Source organism: Salminus brasiliensis, chromosome 1, assembly GCF_030463535.1.
Source record: "Salminus brasiliensis chromosome 1, fSalBra1.hap2, whole genome shotgun sequence".
Classification (NCBI taxonomy): Eukaryota; Metazoa; Chordata; class Actinopteri; order Characiformes; family Bryconidae; genus Salminus; species Salminus brasiliensis.
Window position 1 is genome coordinate 88,107,494 of NC_132878.1, and position 14,360 is coordinate 88,121,853.

Genomic DNA, 14,360 nt, shown 5'->3' on the forward strand with positions numbered 1-14,360 from the left:
TATTGTTGTTCCTCAAATACTCAAATAATTAGAATATTAACTAAAGCATGTAAAATAAAAGGGTAAAAAAGGTAAAGGTGCACGTATTTGTCACTGTACAGTGTACACTCTACAGCGAAATGTGTCCTCCGCATTTAACCCATCTGGTAGTGAACACACACTCACACACACACATGTGTTAGGGGCAGTGAGTACACACACACACACAGAGTGGTGAGCAGAGAGGGTAAAGGGCCTTGCTCAAGGGCCCAACAGTGGCAGCTTGCCGAGCCCGGGAATTGAACCCACAACCCTGTTATCAATATCCCAGCGCTCTAACTGCTGAGCCACCACTGCCCCATACTAGTCTAGTATACAAAATGTACATTTTCATTGTGCATAATATATGAATTAAAAAATGTCACTCTCCCTTGCATGCACACAAGTAACCAACCGCTGTCACCTTCCAAAACCCCTGTTACAAACTGAGAAGCACTCCACTCTGAGATGTTATACCTCGACCTCACCCCATTCACCCTTTCCTGTCTTGCAGACAGCAGAGGTGGCAGCAGAGTGCAGTTCATGCTGCCACCCTGAATGCTGTCAGTTCATACAGCTCTTTCAATCTGACCAAGCAAAGCCACAACACACTGACTCAGTCACACACTGCGCTACTGGGCAATCATGTGCCCTGCTGTAAACAACCATCAAAGGAGGGGGCTGATGTTTATGCTTATGCAATTTCCTGCCTGGCTTCAGTGTTTGATGAATCTGTTCAGATATGAGAAACGTGGAGATATGAGATCAGCAGTGGAGTTTTCCTGGGTAGCTGTAGTGCACCTTTCTTACACACACACACATATACACACACACATATACACACCTAAACCTGCATCCACGTTTTAAATTGCAGTATTTAATAACTGTATTTGTTTTGGAATATGGAACCTAGCTACTCAATAGGTGCCAATAAATCCAGATGTTTTATTTTGAGAAAGGCAGTGTTCTGTGTCAACTGTGGCATGAAGGTTAGACAAGTGGGCTTGGGATCAGAAGGTGGCTGGTTTAATCCCCTGGATCGGCAGGAATTAGGGGAGGGGAGAGTGAAGGAACAGTGCTTTCCCCAACATTCAAAGCTGAGGGTCCCTTGAGAACTCCTAATTGCTCCCTGGGTACAGAGGTGGTTGCCCACCTGCTTGAATTACTTCATATTTGCTGGTTTCAGAGCCAAGAAAAAAAATGTCACTGTGTAGAAGACTGAATCACAACTCCAGCTGTACTTTGTCTGACGTAGTTGACGTAGTCCTGTTGTTACTTTATACGCTCAGTTTATACCAGTGTTGTAAAGATGCCTGACTTCATTTATTTCCTCTATTTGCCACACTAAACAGTTTCAGATCATCAAATGAAATGCAATATATGACAAGGAGAACATGCAAGTTTTCCAACCCCTATATCACCCACATGAAAACGTAATTGCCCTTGTAAACATAATCACTGGTTTGCCACCTTAAGCAGCAACAACTGCAACCAAATGCTTCCTAGAACTGGTGGCCAGTGTTTTATAGCACTGTGGAGGAAATGCAGCCCACGCTTCTTTGCAGAATTGCTTTGATTCTGCCTCACTGGAAGACTTTAAAGCATGAACAGCCCGTTTCAAAGATTAGTTTAGCAAAGAATCAAATGATGATGATTTTGTTATTTAGTCTGGGTGCAGTCGAGTGAAGCCAAGACATGTTTGGTATGTGAAGTTTTCTTCCTTAGGTTACTATGAGAGATGCTAGGCTCATGTTGCTAACAGTCACTGGAACTAATCTCATTTTGGTAAATACACACACCAAAATATTTACAGAGTTACTTCAAAAATGTATCCCAAAGTGAAAATGATTACTTTGTAAATGAGTTTTTTGATTTTTTTTTTATTGGAACTATGTAACCATACATAGTACATAACATCCCACTTTATAGTTCTGCTCTACCGCAATGCGTAGAATGATGCCACTTTGGCTATGTTCACACTACTAGGCTGAAGTGACTGAAATCTGTTCTTTTTGTCTTAATGTAACACAGATCAGATTTTTCAGCTCAAATCTGATCTTTTTTTAAATCAGATTTGAGCCTCTTTAATAGGGGGTCCTAGATTCAATATGTATTCGTTTTGGGGGTGTGTAATGTGAATGTGAGCGGTCAGCTCAAATTCCTCCGTCTTTTTGCCTGTACACATGCACATAGTGCTGTTAATGATGTGGTGATCTTTATGTGAAAAAGTCTGTTCACTTGGCGTCTATCTTTGAAACGCTTACAGGCAGTTATTTCAGACCAGGTTCTGATCTCTATAAATGGGGATAGACCAATATACTGGAGACTGAAGGTGAAGATGATTTTTGGCGTGTTTTGGCTACGGTACTTGCACAGATCTCCACATCGAGGGTTTTTTTGTTGAAGGCCGTGAGATTGTGAGATTGATGACAGTGTTTGTTAGCAATATTAGCCTAGCATCTCCCATTCAAAACTTAAGAAGCATACTTCAGATATCTGTGTCTTGGCTCATCGGCTGCACTGGGGCCAGTGATAAATCATGTTTATTGAATTTTTTTCTAGACTATTTTTAAAGGTTGAGCCAAAATACTTTTCTATCTCCTCTCTTTTATGTAAGTACTGTTGCTTTAATTAGTGTTTCTACATTCTTAAAAATAAAACGGAATAGTAATCATGTCAGAGATTTACACCCCTGTTCAGCAGCATTTGCTTGTGTGAGTGCTATGAACACTTGCGAAAAGGCTTCACTCAACCCATTTTATAAATAAAGAGGTGGATATATCAATATAACATTCAGCAGCTACTAAGTCTCAGCAGAGCAGCATAGCTTTGACAGTAAGGGTGTGTAATGACTGAGGAAAAGGGAATTAGTGGGAGATATATGAGCCTCTAATGGCTAAATAGCCCTCTCCACTTTCTGACAAACACTATGAAGCACCAGCCGGCCGCTGGCAGGCCCCTTCAGCAACACTGCCAAAGCAAAGTGCTGTCATGTTCAGTGGAGATATTAACCAGCTCTGGTACTTAAGTGGATCTTAAACACACATGCAGGCTGGTCACAGATACATATGCACCTTAAACCTTATTAGCATTAGCTTATGTTTTGCATTACATTCACCCGTCTTTTTTCTTACATTACATTACATTGCATTACATTGCATTACATTAGCCACACAAATATTTCTTTAGCTTTATTAAAAACTCTGCTTTGTCCTTCCACTCACTGGCCACTTAATTAGAAACTTAATTAGAAACTAGCCTTGTACTTCCACTCACTGACCACTTTGTTAGAAACACCCAGCTTGTCCTTCCACTCACTGGCCACTTAATTAGAAACCAGCCTTGTGCTCCCTCTCATTGGTCACTTAATTAGAAACTCTACCTTGTACTTCCACTCACAGACCACTTAATTAGAACTAGCCTTGTACTTCCACTCATTGACCCCTTTAGGAAACACCTACATTGTACTTCCACTCACTGTCCACTTTAATAGAAACTCTACCTTGTACATCCACTCACTGGCCACATTATTAGAAACACCTAGCTTGTACTTCCACTCACTAATCACTTTATTAGAAACACCTAGCTTGTACTTCCACTCACTGACCACTTTATTAGAAACACCTAGCTTGTTCTTCCACTAGCCAGCTTGTTTTTTTGTCTGTGGCCACTTTATTGGAAAAATCTCAAAGCACGGCTTGCATGTGGTTAGAGGAAATATGGTCCAGTCACTTAATATAAGTTCACAGTGTATCGGTTTGTGTGGTTAGTGCCCAGTGTATAATGGGACATGCTCAGAAATATAACAGCTGTTTAGAGTTCCAGCTGCTTTAAAAATTCTGTTGAATTCTGGTACACTCTGAGAATAAAAATCTGCTTTTGAGACACACACATCTACTATAAAATGACGCCAGTTCTTTGTGCTCTTCTGGCTTCAGAATGATGCTTTAGCGCTTGGACCCCAGTAATTGCCACCTGTGATATACATTGTAGACAAACTCTCATAGCGGATTTGACAGACCATAGAACTTAAACTCTCACAAAATATGCCTTTTCTTAATTACGTTTTGGTAACCTTAATTCTAATTGGTCCATGAAAACAAATCACTATATCAATCGACAGGGCAAATATTGACAAAAGCTGATGCTGAGCTGTGTTTGGTGATGAGGCGGGATTCTCCCTGCTTTTGCTGGCCTTGCCTAAATTCAGAACTCATTGCGATTCACATGAATGGCTAATTCGTCATTAAAAATTGCTATTGCATTAATAAGTTTGCATGCGCCTTAGACAAAAGTATTGGGACATGGGCTCATTCATTGTTTCTTCTGAAATCACGAGTATTTTTTGTTGGAGTAACTGTCTCGTCTGTTCAGGGAAGGGACTTTCTACTAGATTTTGAAGCACTGCTGTGAGGATTTGATTTCATTCAGTGGCAAGAGCATTAGTGAGGTCAGAATGTTGGATGATCACCACTCCACCTCATCCTCAACTCACAATCTGCTCCAGAGAGTCATAATGTGTTATCTGTGTTAAGTTGCAATGGGTGCAACTTAAAGTAGTTGAATGCATTTGTTCAAAGGGGTGTCCACAAACATTTGGACATGTAGTGAATGATATATGCACTGAATTCATATTCTGATTTGTGAAATGCTATTGCTGTTTTCTGTGTAGGTAATCCAGACCCTGAGGGGCAGGGCTTTTGTCAAGCTGGCTTCAGTGTGGACTTCACCAAGGTTTCCTCTCTCATATCATTTGTGCATGCCATATCTCTCTGTTCCTTGTGGCATATGTCCCCATCTCTCCACTGGAAAAGACCTTCCTTATGCCTTTTTTACCCACCCTCTCTGCCTGTCTGTGGATGTGACTATAGGGTTATGAGGGTAAAGAGAGTGAGAGACATGCAAAAAGAAATAGAGAAGGGTGCGACTGCAGATGAATATGTCTGATCTTTGACCTTTCTTTCAATGAAACAGAGGGAGCTGCAGGAAAAGGCCTGCTTCCCTTTTTCGCTCTCTCTCACTCTCCATGTCTCTCTGTGTCCTTTACATAACCCTTCATTCTCACATCCACACAGAATGGATGTCTTCCTGTATGCCCTCAGCGTAACCCTGTTTTCCCATTCACTGGGGGTGTAAATATCGGACATCATAACGGTTAAATTAAATTATATATATATTTTTATAAATGCTTCACTTCTCTATTAATGTCCATGATTCCAAATGAGTTAATTATTCTGTATTATTTTGATGGTTATTATTGTGATTGTGATTATTTTGTGTTTGCAAACAGTTTACACCGGGGACAGTAAGCTCCCTGGACAATTTTTTTTATTTTCACCATGCGTGTTTAAGGTCGTAGTAACCTGATTTGCCTATAAATACCTACAGGGTTTGTGACATGATTCATAGATTGAGAAGAGGTGGTACAGTGCTATAAATGCCTTGTTGGATGTGTGGAAAATGGGCGTGTCAAAGACCATGGAGTGAAGGAAGTAGCTGAATTTGCAGGTGTATCATCATAGTATTTCAATATTGATGTCATATTTTGGCTACATTCAGGTGAATGCATCAAAAAGGATTAATAACTACTAATATTCATCCACAAACACATATACAACACTCCCTTCCTCACCCCTCAGTTTAGTGCCCGTCTCTTCTGTCATTCAGGAAACTGTGTGTGTCAGCAATAACCTTTTCCAGATGCACACGCAGACACAAACACATGGTTTCGAAGGTTTTCACATAAGTAATGTCTGCACTTCTGTCCCCAGCATCATTCACACCCAGTAAGGATGTGTTCCCACAGACGCACACACTTATAAGCCTTAAATCATCCGTATTACACACTGTCGGGATGTATTTTGGGCTGGATTTTTCCCTGAAGCACAACATGTTTTGGCAGTTCAATGAAGAACACCAGAGAAGAAGCGTGACCCGAGCTAATGATCACAGACTAATCTCAGACTATTGGTGCAAGCTTAAACCTTCACCCACACTGTGCAAGGTTTTAGAGCACACAGATGGAAAATACATTTGATTTGAGCTGTTCTGATTCTGGCCTAGAACCGCTCGTAGCTCTTTGTCCGAATGAATCTGGAATTGGTTCCATTCAGGATCCTTCAGTTCTGTCCATGCCCATGTTTGCACCAATTTTGGAACCAGTTACGGAAACAAGGGTGCAGCATCAGTGGTGGACGTTGCACAACACACAATAGCAGTAAACAGTAGACCCCTGCACGCTCTTCAAGGGTGGGGTGTCGCCATTGTAGCTTTCTCTTTCCTCCACAACTTGACACGCCCATGGTGGTCTTTCACGGTTCATGCTGAATGCTATTCTTTTGTACTTAAATCAGCTTTGAGAACTTATTACTCAAGTTAACTCATACTTCCTACACAGGTATCCTTAGATATAAGCGAAACTATGTAACATTCTGAAGTTTACTTGTTTATCTCCTTGTCTTCGTTCACTTTTTTAGGAGGGCACGCTGGTCGTAGGAGGACCAGGGAGCTTCTACTGGCAAGGTAACACACTTCTCTTCTCTATACTTTATCCTCAGAGTGTATTCAATCAACAATCAGCACTCTTAGACAAAGGGCCAGGTCATATGATCTCTTCTCCCAGGACTCAGAATTCCCGGCTCAGCCAAGAGAATGGAACCCCCCCCCCCACCTATAGCTTTTAAAGAGCATTGCTGGAAATACATTCAATGAGGGAGAGAGGGAGAGAGATGATGCGTCACCTTCCCATGAGTCTCTTTAGCACAGTAGTCCAAGTTAACCTCCGTACCTTCCCGGTTTCATCACTGCCGCTGCTCTACCAATATGAAGTCAGCTCTTAATCTCCACCAACGCACTCAGTCCCAGCTCATTCACAGTGAATACTTGAATGATGATTACAGTTGGCTTATGGGAATAAAGTGGCCAAGCTAACTATAGCAAATGCAGTGGGGTTAAATGAGCTTATTTTCATGGTCAGTTGCACTGCTGTTTGGCTCCAAGTCCATTTGGTAATCAGAGGACTTATGCGCTAATGACAGGCTGCTAATGGACGATACCTGCATTTCCTCTGGTTTGTCCAGAGCTATTAGTTCCACTCAGCCTGCAGCGAAACACATTCATTTGGAATATAGAGACAGAAGGCCGCTCTTTGTAACAAAGCATGTAGCTGGACAGTGTACTGACAATATAGATGGTCAGGTTATGATAATGATTATCATCATGTTGCCCATTCCCAATGTACAAAATACCCCAAACAATTATTGGCTGGGTGAAATTCTTAGCTAAGCTATGTAACATACAGTGATTAGCCAGTTACACCATTCCTAATTTCACCTACAGTAGCTTGTATGACATCCCATTCTAAATCCATAGGCATTAATATGAATGGTGGCATCCTATTACAGTCCCATGCTAGAATTCAGTAAGCTCTTTAGCCACTCGTTTATTCACTAATGTGTGTAAAAAGGCAGACTGCATGGCTTGGGGCTTGATTTTATACACCTGTGGCAATGGGAATTAATAAAAAACCAGAAGTAATTGATTAAGAGGTGTGTCCCAATACTTTTGTCCATGTCCATTTTAGTGCATGTTGGATTGTAAAAGGGTGTAATAGGTGATTTAGTCTTACAGTGTGAGATGATGCTGTTGAAGTTACGATTGGACAGCCAGTGTGCATCTGGACAAATCAGTTCTTTGCAGTGGGGGTTTGGTTACACTCGGCACAGTAATTTACTTTGTGATGGGTAAAGCCGGGTAAAACGAAACACTGTAACTAAGACATGTTCCTTAACTTGTATTTTGTCATGTTTAATGGATAGATGGCTAAATATATTACCATAATATGTTCTTAAGGTTTATTTTCAGCAACCCCCCCCCAAAACTGAATGTTTTTATGGGGTCCTGAGGTTTAATGTCCTTGACCCCCTCTGTGTGGGCGAGTTTTTGGAAACTCATTAGTGACTCCCTGTCTTCTACACCTTTTATGGCTGGTTGTTACGATGCAAATTGCTTGAAACATAACTCTTGAGCACTAGCAACGTTAAGGTCACCACACACATATCATTGCGTAGCAGATAGAACAGTTATACCTCACACATAAACACATGGACATTAGTTGAAGGTCAAAGCCAACTAAGCAACTCAAGCAGCTTGTCGTTCATTAATTGTAATTGAGGTAAAATGTTCAATTAATTGTGATACTGATTGAGGTCATATCACCCAGCACTAATGTCACCATCAGTTAAAAATGATAGTTTGGAATTTGTGAATAGAGTTTGCACCACAAAATAAAGACAAAATAGCAAATTATTAAGTTGTGCAAAAGTTTCAGTAGTTAAATTCTGCAGAACTACCAGTGCTTCCTGGCATTTTCCCCACTCATTAGCAGGTATGCATTGCTCTACATGTATTTACTGATTAGTAATTCTTTGGGTTTAATAAAAGTCACAGAGCATACAGAGTCAACAATATTAGCTTCGAGTCATTAATACATCTTTTCCATTATTCATAATTTTATGATTATGATTCACATCCTATCCATACAAACTATACCCTGTCTCAACACACATAGCAAGTTCACTTGGGACCACCTCTTAGCTTCTCCTCTGGTAATACTTCTCATCATTTAAGTCCCAAAGGAAACTCCCCTCTGTGCTAAATTAGGACATGCCTAGAGAGGACAAAATTAATAACCTGGCTAAGCACGCTCTGATAACAGAAAGCTAACAAGGCATAACAAATGCTGACACACACAGCTGTTCAAACAGCTGTCATGTTAACTAGCTATCAAGGTAGTTCAACAGGAGTTTCAGTGATTTTTATTATTTGAGAATAATTTAATGGTTATAGTATAAATAAATCCTGTGGTCTGGTTTGAAATGCTCTAAAGTGTGCTAAAGAAACCTACTGAGTCAGACTCTTCACAGTGGTGGTAAATGAAATCGGGTGAGTTCACCGCCTCTAAAAGCTACATCACAGAAAGCTTTTAGACTAAATAGTTACAGGTATGTTGTCTGATACCTGAGACGTTACATTACTGTAGTTCTGTAACAACATGTAGTACATACATGGCAGAAATGTACAATATATGTCTAAATGTTTGTGGACACCTTCTAATGAATGCATTCAGCTGCTTTAAGTTGCACCCATTGCTGACACAGATGTGTGAATGCACACACACAACTTTTTTAGTCCGAGAAGCCAATAGAATAGGACTGTGGAGCAGATAAACGTTAACCTATTGCCACCATGCCTAATGCCAGGCGTGGGCTAGAGGGGTATAAAGCCTCCCAGCATTGAGCTATGGAGCAGTGCAACTGGTTCTCTGGAATGATGGATGGTGCTCCATCCAGTATGTTTGGGATGAGAGTTGGGGATGAGAAAGTTGGGATGAGAAAGTTGGGGATGATCATCCAAGTGGTGGTCTCACTGTAGTGGTCTCACTAAATGCAATCAAATTCTCAAAGCAATGCTCCAAAATCTTGTAGAAAGCTCTTTCCCTGGACAGTAGAGACAGTTACTACAACAAAAGCAGGATAAACATTTGTAATACCGTCTATTTTTGAAGAAACAGTAAATTAGCAGGTGTCCCAATATTTTTGTCAATATATTGTTTATACAAAGCCGGGGGGGACGGATTTACAACTTACCCCACTGTGTGGAGACTGTGTGTGCTTTCGTCTAGCTAGCTGTCACTGGGCTCTAAAAGGGAGAATATAATGATACAGGTGTGTTGGTTGATTGGCTGATTCTTGAAACATGTTTGACAATGTTGACATGGTTGTAACAGTCGAGTAAACTGATAGAGGCTTTAGATAGCAAATGCTGTGTGGTATGCTTTCAAACAGCGTGCCAGGAAGTTTCACTATGTAAAAACCAGCCGTATGGTTTTAACGCTTTTTGCTCTACACAGCTGAAGAATGTGTTGTTTGTTGGAATTACATAAGAGAAACTCAATGAGGCACAGTAACGTGATCCGTGTCCCTGTGTATGCTTTCGTGTGAATGTGTGTGTGTGTGTGTTTGTTTGAACAATGATAAATACTGATTGTTGGGTAATTACAGTCATGTGTGTACGGACGCATGCATGTAAATGAAGTCATTCACTTAGACCCCCCACATCCCTCTTGCTATTGGCATTTAGGCCTCCCGGACGGCAGGAACCTGAGACACGCACCACTCTGCTTGCGTGACTGTTTGTGTGTGTGTGTATGTCTGCGAAATTGAGAACATACAATATACAATTCTTTGTTTTTGCAGTATGTAGAATTACATTTAAAGAAATATTCACCTTTAAAAAATAGAAATAATGATAATGTTCTGAGAATATATGAGACCAAATGATAAGCTAATAGAAGTATTGCTGCAGGACTGTGTCCTGTACACTCATACACATTAAGGTGCGGACTTGTGCAAATCTGGAACTTTCCTTCAGGTGACCTAAATGAGAGAGAGCGAGAGAGAGAGAGAGAGAGAGTTAACAATTAAGATATCTGACCTACACACATGTGCACACACACACACACTTAATGTCTTAATTTTGTGGATAGTTACAGACGCATTAGAGGTCATAAAGTCATACCCCCATCAGTCTCCCCCCCTCCTTTCCCACGCTCTATCCATCCTGACCATATGAACTCTACATCTCTCCATCTTCATTTTTTAAAAAGAGGTGTTGGGCATGTGAGGAAAGAGACAGGAGAGGAGTAAAGAGAATGGGTGATGTTTATAGTGCTCATATAGTCATGATATAATGCAAAGCATTAATCTGCCAGAGCCCTCTCAACTACAGAAGTGTGTGTATGTGTGTCTGAGTGTGTGTGTGTGTGTGTGTGTGTGTGTCTGAGTGTGCATGTTTGTCTTTTTTATTTTCTTTTGTAGATTTCTTCTGTAGCCTGCAGATACACATGCACACACACACACACACACTTAGACATGCACACTTAGAGAGAGTAATGGTTGGGGTCCAGGTCAGCCTGCAGTTCTGCTAATAAAAGAGAGTAATGAGTTTGTCTAACCTTCAGTGGGGAGAAAATACAGTCAGTCTCTCTCTCTCTCTCTCTCTCTCTCTCTCTCTCTCTCTCTCTCTCACACACACACACACAAACACACACACACACACACACACACACACACACACACTCTCTCTGTACCGTTCAGTCTTGCTTAACAGAGCCCATATAGGATATAGGGTTCGGGTTTCCTGTTGAGTGTATCATTTGGGATAGTTTTTTTGTTTATTTTCCTTATCAGAGAGAGATGCTTAAATATCTACCATTTCTTATTTTGAGATTATAAATGTATACTTTTGTTGTGTGGTTATTTGACTATTATTATATTTATATATATAAAATGTATTTTGACATTTTTACAAGTTTAAAGTCATTGTATTTAGTGAAACCATGTTATTACATGGACAGATCATTTGGTCCCACCTGTTGAAGATTGTTATAATCTATTCTGGATTATGGTGATATGATATACAGCTATGCATTTGCAGTGGGTGCAACCTAAAGTAGCTGAATGTAGTCATTAAAAGCAGTGTCCACAAACATTTGAACAGATAGTGTACATTCAGTTGTGCATGATAAAGGCCCTTTAAAAAGGCCTGAAGGTATTAAAAGCTACATTGCTGAATGTTTACCATGCTGTAATGTTGAAGAAGCACTGACCTGAACCGAGACCACTAGCCTGCAGATGATCTTCTTTGTGAATCATATTGGCACACACACACATATATACACAGACCACCTGCAAACACTTTTTGGTGGTGTTTTTTGTGTTGATGATTCTCTAAAGGCTATTAAATCAGATGTTTGTGTAGTTGTGCGCCTGTGCATAATATATTAACCCACAGTGTGTGTGTGTGTGTCTTAGGTCAGGTGATCACTGCAGGAGTAGCAGAGATTTTGAACGGCTATTCTCTGAAGGCCATTCTCCGAAAAGTGCAGGGAGAAAAACAGACAGGCGCCGCCTCAGACGCCTACGACGACAGCTACCTGGGTAAGAATGAAGGTTCACTTGTATTAATAACTGTTTTCTATGTGCAATATTGATCAACGTTCAGTGTTTTTTATGTTGTAGTTAATAAAAATTGGGGAACAGCCAAACGTTAATTAAGATAATTTGTGAGTAAGGACCACCCCCTGGTGCTGGCACAGGTGGGGTGAACTCAGAAGTGTGTTGAGCAGGAGTTCAGGCTGTGCCTCTGCCCCCCTCCTGTGGTTAAGTTGAATGACAGGGAAGAAGGGAGGAGACAGGTTGGTGCAATGTTGTTTAACATGAAGATGGAGTGAGAGTGGAGAGAGGAGGAGGAGGAGGAGGAGGAGAAGTTGGGACATGGTCCATCTTTCAAAATTAAGTGACGATATAACTCAGCAAAATATGGTCTATAATCAATTCTATGCATACAGTTAGGCTCATTATAACTTTTTTGCCAGCTTAAATACACTATATGGACAAAAGTATTGGGACACCCGTCCATTCATTGTTTCTTCCAAAATCAAGGGTATTAAAAACTGTCCAGGGACATATAGTGTATATTGAGCTCATTTTAGAATCATCTTCAGCTTTATAAATTAAGAGCCTAATATATTTATTTATTTTACTTATTAGAGTAGTTGTTCTTGTATCTGCAGCCGAATGAGTTTCCTTTTCTTGAGAACACTGGGTTGAAACGGTTGAACGGTGTGTGAAGCAGTTTTGTGGAGCTTCTGAAAGCTGTAATTTATGGGAACACAGGGACTTTCTCTACACATAACTTTTCAGTTCAGCAGAATTGGCCTTGACCCAGTTTATCACACATGCATACACAAACACACACACTGGAGGTCCTAACGGAGCCCTCACTTGTTCTGTGGTAAAGGCTCAGGTGAGTTCTGTCAGGAGTTGGGTCTCCTGATAACATTTCCAGACCACACACATGCAAAAATATGTTTACGTATTTAGAGTAGAGGCTATCCACAAATCAGCTATAACAAATAAAACCACCTGTCCCCCTCTAACCACCAAAACAGCTCTGAGCCGCCGAGGCTTGAACTTCACAAGACCTCTGAAGGTGTCCTGGGGTATCTGGCAGCAGATCCTTTAAATCTTGTAAGTTGACCGCTGCAGACCACTGCAAACTGGAAACAGCCAAAAAGACCTGCCTGATGTTCCAGAGATGTTCTGACCCAGTTGTCTTGCCATCACTAATCAGCTCAAGTTTTTCCTGCTTTTAACACACCACCTTCAAGAACTGACTGTTTACTTGCTGCCTAATATGAAACGTACCGTTAGAGCAAGAAGGGCGCTTGAGATCACTTTGAAGGAGCTACAGAGTTCTGAACTGGAGTGGCTGAAACTGGAGTGAAGTTCTAAGGAGTTCTGCACACACCTGACCTGGACGAGAGGGTGGCTAAGATAATCTGTTACATCATGCCTGAAAGTTTACAGAAAGCATCAGAGTGACCAGCTAAAATGCCCAAAAAAGGTTACGTGGCACAAACTCCACACTGCCCATTTCTCAGCAAGCACCAACAGTAAAGCATGGTGGTGGAAGCATCATGTTGTGGGGATGGCTGAAAATGAAAGGACAAATGATGGTGCCAGCAAGGTGCAATTTCCACAAGAACAAGACCAAACACAATACACAATAAGGTGAATGTTCTATAATGGCCAAGTTAAAGTCCAGATCTCTAACCAATCAAGGATCTGTAGCAAACCTGTGGTCCACATATGTCATCCAACCAACCTGAACAACCTGCAGAAGATCTGCCAGGACGCATGAGAGAAAATCAGTCCCAAACAGTGAGCAAAGATGCTCTTCCTGTAAGATGGTTTTCCTCTAACTACACTTAAAGCTGTTTTGCAGCAAAAGGTGATTCTGACAAGTTGAAGGGGTTCTGCTTGTGCAAGCAGCATTTTCAGTTGTTTATATTTTTAAACTGAATGTTCTCAGATAATAGACTTTATAAATTATGAATATATTGTGTCTTATTTCAGCCACGACAGTTACACACTGTATATTAATAAATGTACATTTACCATTTATTAAGGTTATTTTATAGGATGAACAGAACATTATTGCGTTTTCCTGTATTAAACTGAACACGTAAGGGAGTGCATTATCACAAATAACATCACAGCAGTGATTTGGTCGCATGCGCGAGCCAATGTTCGCTTTAACACACAACCTCGAGTGTCCTATTGCTTTACAGCAGATTACAGATAACAGATACAACAGATTTTACTAAATTCCACCAAAACGTAATTCCACAGCAGATTAGTTAGTGCAGTGCAATGGTAACAAGTCCAACATACAGGACCGACTAAGTGGAGGCTCACTAAGGAACCTGTTGAGCTCTG

The 14,360-nt window shown here is 40.8% G+C and overlaps 1 protein-coding gene across 1 annotated transcript in view; it reads left to right on the forward strand.

The window, feature by feature from the left end:
- itga8 (integrin, alpha 8) overlaps window positions 1-14,360 on the forward strand; it is a 113,230-nt gene that overhangs the window by 14,332 nt on the left and 84,538 nt on the right. The window contains exons 5-7 of the mRNA XM_072692262.1: window positions 4,691-4,752; window positions 6,495-6,540; window positions 11,892-12,017. Coding sequence (XP_072548363.1) covers window positions 4,691-4,752; window positions 6,495-6,540; window positions 11,892-12,017 — 234 coding nt within the window. The remainder of the gene's footprint in view (window positions 1-4,690; window positions 4,753-6,494; window positions 6,541-11,891; window positions 12,018-14,360) is intronic.